Below are 6333 nucleotides of genomic sequence, written 5' to 3' on the forward strand. Positions count from 1 at the left end.
ATTGACCGTAGCCTACTCAGCGCCCTTCGCTCAGCTAATTGTAGTTAAGCAAATTTATTGCATCTCACGTCTTAGGTTTTTTTTTTAAAAACCCAATTTCTTCTTTTTCCAAAAGGTAAAACTATTGCAATTGGAAAGGTCCTGAAGTTGATCCCTGAGAAGGACTGAAGATCCACTATCTAATGCTGCACAATACTGTGATGAAAAAGGACTCAGCAACAGCCTACTTCACGCCTTCTTTTCTTGGTTCTCATAGTTCCTCTGCCCATCAATACTTTCATTTTCCCATGTACTGCAAATTGCTGTAAACATGTCCACATTTTACGTCAGCTTTCTCATATTGAGAGCTCTGCTATGCCATTGTTAAAAGTTCCTATTTTAAATCCTTCTTCTGAAATCTGCTTCCTTAGAATTGCGGCAGTAGCTATCTAACTGATGTGGACAGAATTGCCTGCAAAAATAAAATTAAACCAAAAAAGTTTATTTTATTCTGGCATCATTCTCTTTTGTGTGCATTCTGGCTCACCTGTGTTTTCCAACTGGATCAGATTATTCAACAGATCAGTGTGAGTGTTCCTGTGTTAGAAAGGAGTCTAGAGACAATAAAATCGATTTTGAAATATTTTTGGCATTTGAATTATTTTAGAACGGATTCCTATGAAATGAACCTTGCATCCGCCTGTTAGCTAGTTTTCCAGCAAATTATCTCTTCGTTTTATTTTTTCCTTCCATCTTGAATATATTTAATAAATTTTGTCATGTTATCCACTCAGTATGCCCTGTGTGGTATTCAACAGCATTCACGAAAGCATGATGCATTTTATTGTAAATGTTTGCTTGCTGGAAAACAAAACATCAATATTTCAGCTTTTGGGGTGCAAGCGCAATAGTTAATTTTGAACCAATTGCTTCTATTTAATTTATGCCATCTCTAAAAGAATCAAATCTTTTCTAAGCATGTAAAGGTACATAACAGCAATCTGATAAATGATGTGAATTGTTTGGGAAAACTTCGGGGTTAAAGAACAAATGATTGCTGCATGAGCTTATGGTGTTATGTTTCACTTTGAACAGACAGAATATTATTAGAGTATCTAGGTTTGATTCTTTTGACTTGAAATAATATTTAAAACAACATTAGAATATCTGCAGCTGCATTTTTTATTTTCTTGCTTACAAGTGCATTGCATAAACCAGTTAACATGTGGATGCACATATAACAACATTACCACTTTGGGTGGGAATTCCAACACTTGCTACAACTTTCACATCAACTGTTAATTTTATATGGAGTGAATATTTCTTGGATTAATAATGAAGAGAAAAATTCTGAAATAGAACTTGTGTGGTTGGTAGACACAATGTGAGAAAATATAGTCTTTGTACATATTTGAAAACTATGTAATTGAGACAACTTATTTAATATACTAAATTTGCTACTGTTGTAGGGTCAAAATGAGGATTTCTTAAAATAAGCCCCTTGTCTAGTTAAATTACTGTTCTATTTTAAAAAAGGGATTTACGAATGATGATAATTAGCTCTAAAATATGAAACAGTGTGATGAATGGGATGAAGTTAGGAATGGATACAACTAAGTGTTATTTCAACAAATTACATTCAGGCTTGGAACTAAAGACGCACCTGAAATCTAAAACAGCAAATTCCCCGAGCCACTACTTAAAGGCAGCTCTGCCCTACCAATGATTTGTATGCAATTCCCCAAAATAATTTAATCTATTCTAATGATTTGAATGTTTAAGTAATAACAGGTTTTCTTTGTTTTATTTCAGTTATGCATGGAAATGAAAATCTCACTTATTTCGATTGTTTGAAAACCTGTGGGAATTTGCTGTTCTGGGGGGGAGGGGCAGCTTTGGGGAGTGGGGACAAAGAAGACAGCACTATATTAATAGTAAAATTTTCATGAGTTTCTATAGCAGTCATTATTTAATCAGTTAATTTAAGTATAACAAAGATATAAATTGCTGCCATACGAAATACCCTTGTTTTTCATTGGAGAAATGTTGGCTTTCCCACTCGAAGTTGTCTGTTTTGTAATGAAATATTATTGGTAATACACAACTTGGTGTAAGTCAGCCCAGCTGTTAAATATGACCACAGTATTGTATAGTATACAAATTTATTGTATGTGTTCTTAATCTTGCCAAATAAAATTTGATTTCATTTCCCTTGGAATATAGTCTCTAACTGTAAAGATACAGCTGTTATTTTTATTCTCTCCCCCCCCCCCCATGTAAATTATTTTAAGACTAGCAGAGGGACATTATGAAGCTTTCACTGAAAAGGCTTTGTGTGTTGTGATCCCTTCCCAAAAGGGTATTGATATGCTGGTTCATACAGGCTGCTGCTTTACCCAGGTTTTGGAAAGACACTCTGATCTCTGGCATAGGTTGTACAGATCATAGGTTGCTAATTAATACCTGGCAGAGCAAAACCTTTTTTCATAATCTGCCTTGATCTGTTTAGCCACTCTTGTTTTGAAAGAGTTTTCTATCCATATTGGGTATTGAAATCTGCACTGGTCAATGCATTGTCGAAGATAAGTGCAATGACAAGTTTTATTTCAGCTAGGTCTTTGGAAGGTTGGCACGTGTGTCAAAATCAATGCCCATCCTGTGATCAGAAAGTCAGCAGTCACCTGGTCTAAATATGTGTGAATGATTGTGGCTACACCTTGTATTTTGCTTCTGAAGTTTGGCTTGAACAAAGTCAGTGAAGCCAAATTTTGGAAGTGAATTATAACTCTCAGCTGCAATTACTTATGTGCATTCAGCACAAACAACGGACATATTTCCACTTGTCTTTTATATATTTGTATATACTTGGCTCTCCTTTCTTATAGTGTTTATAGCCTTATGGCAACTGGACTAAACAGGTAACCAGATGACAGTTACCTTAGTGACATTCAAGATATTGTTCACTAAAATGCATGGTATTCAATATCTGTTGAAAGCTAGAAGCAGAAAGTTGTATCAACTTGCTGAATTTATCCATTTAACTCTATAAGTTGCTGAAATAACTTTTTGTCCAAGTTGTACTTAGAATCTGCTTAGAATGTAATGTGCTGTATGATTCATTTAATTAATCAAGCAATGGAAAGGTAAAGTGATCATAAGACTGTTGTAATATGGGCAAATTTTCATTACAAATAAACTGTGCAATGGAATATTTTTACTTTGGTGAGTTCCTAGGGCAATAGTCTTGTGGCCAATGGGTGATTTAACTGCATCTGACTGTACAGACAAGTCTTTCATTTGTGTCGAAATGCTGGCTCTTCGCGGATGAATGCACATTAATCCAGCCCAGATTTGCCTAATTGACCTTGATTCCCAAGATGACGTGGTATGTTGTGAAATTGTACATCACATAGTGTGAAATTGCAATAAAGTTTTGTTGAAGGTGTTTATATGAAATCATTTATTCTTATTCACAGGTTCAGAACGGTGTTACAATTAACAAAATACTGCATTCTCCCCAAAGGTCTTCAGGTTTAGATAGTAAATCCTAACAAATACATGTGGCTGTGCTAAACTAGTTGACGTTAACATTAAGCTGGATTCTGGTTGAATAGGAGGAAAGTTCATTTACACCATTAAAAACTTGACTGTTTCATAGGCTGTGGGAATGGAAGGAAATTGAATGCAGGAAAGAAAAATTCACACTGAGGGATGGCCTTGGCACTTGATCGGTGTATTATGAAATCTATGCTTACTTTATACACCACCTGCTTTGGACATTGTTTTTCTTTAAAAAAAAACACCAAATTTGATTTAAAGATTTCCATTTTGTACTCCATGGTCCCTTCTAAGTTTTACTATTTGTATAAGGGGAGGGTGCATTGCTGCTGTATTAAAATGATTTTCATTTGGCTTCTAGTTATGGATTTCAGTTAATTGTACCAAAGAGATTCAATTGGATTTAATTGGAAATGTTTCAGCTTTGAGTTAGGGCCTCTAGTTAGGAACTGAGGAAAATCCTGTTCTAGTCTGAAGTCTTTCAGCTCCAAGATCTCTGTGCATTGGCTCTATAGAGGATGGGTAATTTGAAGAATATCATACATAATGATCAAAACAGTGGTTTCTGATGGGTGAAGTCAGAGATGGTTTCTCTGCTGTTCATTTTCTACATGCAAAGCAAAATATTTTGAGATGGATCAGGGTAATATACAATGTGGCAAAAAGACCAGCAAAACCAGGTTTTGTAACTGCACATGAACTATGCAGAATTATTTGCCTGAGCTCTGTTGATGTCTGCGGGATTTGAAATTTGGTTCATGTTTAATGCAAGGATAAAGGTGAAATGTCCAGAGTAAGAAGGATAATTTAAATGAGGAATTGTGTGTTCTAGACAAAACTCATTTCTCATTTGGCAAACGTCCAGCTATTCAATTGTGTCTCCATTTTTACAACAGAAACTCATCCAGAACAGCAACCTGCTTAAGATAATTGTTTCCCATGTTTCTCCTAAATTAAAGTATAAATGTCAACATTTTGTGTATTTACCCATTTTTAAAATTAAGTTTAATGTATTCTTATTTGAAGATACAAAAAAGCTATCTCTGCACTTAAAATTAGCTAAATATTTCTAATTTCCACCGCTTCCATACAGATTCCATTATTTTGTCTTGAGATAATCTGGCCCTTGCATAATTTTGATAATTCTTTTACACCCTGAAGTTAGTAGATTTACTGAAGAAATATATGTTAAAATTATAAATTGTTTTTCGTGGTTTAGTTTAGTTTCCAACCAGGCAGACAGTTCTGGTGACATTCCTGTAAGGCTTGGCTACATGTACTTCACTTCCTGTTTGCATTTCTATGGCAATCTGACCTCACGCATAATCCTTTTTCCAGCATTTCATTACCACCATTTCCACTGTATTGTAAGCATCTAACCACCATCTTCCTCCCATCATACATGGCTCATTTCAGGCTATGTCCCAGATTCATACATTCCCATTGTCCTGTGGTCACACCTAATGCTGCTCTAAGCATTGTATTCCTATTGTCTTACAGTTGCAGACCAACCCTGTTCCTACTATGTTCTATTTAAACTCTGGTCCTATCCTTGGTTACACTCATACCGAGCACCCACTGCTGAAGGTGCAGGAATGATAATTCCAGTAAGTGGACAGATAGATAAGGTGAGCGTGACTACCAGGTGCTCCGAAGCCAAGGAACCTCTGTAAAAGGAAGTAGTATCACCCTGATGTTTATATTCCTCCAATCTTTCTGCTAAACTGCACTGTAGCCAGCTTGCTTCTGGAGTGGAGCTACTTCACAGGACGAATGGGAAGTATTTCATCCTAGGGTGGCACCCTCTGGAACCTTTGCCATCCAAATCTCAATTACTGAGTTGCAGTGTATAGATACTATTTATTTGTCTGTCCTCTGAGGCTGATAATCTAAACTGAGTTGCTGAAATGTATAAGAGGATGAATTTTAACCCAAATATTAACAGATCTGCCAATATGCTGTCACTGTGTAATGTTTTATAGTGAGATCCCAGAATCATGTTTATTAGCACAGAAAATGCCACCATTTCCAGGATTCTCGTGGTAAAGACAGATACCAGTGATCAAAGTTCATCAAAGCCTTCGCCGGTCACTATTGTCAGTTGCCTGAGGAAGTGTGGATCTAAAATTCGCGGCATATGTGCCAGTATTAATTCTTGCCATCCTGTAAATTTCGAGTCCTAAATTAATAATGATAAATTTCTCGGGGATGCAAAGGTGAATGTTGCCTTCACAAAATCCTTTAAATCTGAAGAAGGATAGGTGAACAAATGTCTATTTTCTCCTGTCTTAACTTCCAGCACTCTAGTAGAGTGAAGCACCCTGCTTCACTCAACTACATACATAGAACAGCTCCATCCTCTGCAAGTCCAACTGCAGCCCCCTGAAATGGACCGAAACACTGCACCTGTGAAAAGGTTGAAGGACATGCTCAAAGCTGCTTGTTTTTTAAAAAAAATCTACCCTCCCACCGATTCCTGCGCGCTGAAAGAGAGAAACAGCAGCGACAGACGGACACATACTTTATTGATTCCCGAGGGAAATTGGGTTTCGTTACAGCCGCACCAACCAAGAATAGTGTAGAAATAAATCAATATAAAACCATAAATAATAATAAGTTAATCATTCCAAGTGGAAATAAGTCCAGGACCAGCCTATTGGCTCAGGGTGTCTGACGCTCCGAGGGAGGAGTTGTAAAGTTTGATGGCCACAGGCAGGAATGACTCAGTGTTACATCTCGGTGGAATGAGTCTCTGGCTGAATGTACTCCTGTGCCATGTGAAGGGAGTGCACATGG

The 6333-nt window shown here is 36.7% G+C and overlaps 1 protein-coding gene across 1 annotated transcript in view; it reads left to right on the forward strand.

Annotated features, from left to right (window-relative positions):
* The window catches only part of LOC140735428 (eukaryotic peptide chain release factor GTP-binding subunit ERF3A), a 53166-nt gene extending 49742 nt beyond the window's left edge, over nucleotides 1–3424 (forward strand). The window contains exon 14 of the mRNA XM_073060494.1: nucleotides 116–3424. Within this exon, the coding sequence (XP_072916595.1) occupies nucleotides 116–168 (53 nt within the window). The 3' untranslated portion in view covers nucleotides 169–3424. The remainder of the gene's footprint in view (nucleotides 1–115) is intronic.
* Nucleotides 3425–6333: the final 2909 nt, after the last annotated feature.

This window comes from Hemitrygon akajei, chromosome 11 (assembly GCF_048418815.1).
Source record: "Hemitrygon akajei chromosome 11, sHemAka1.3, whole genome shotgun sequence".
Taxonomy (NCBI): domain Eukaryota; kingdom Metazoa; phylum Chordata; class Chondrichthyes; order Myliobatiformes; family Dasyatidae; genus Hemitrygon; species Hemitrygon akajei.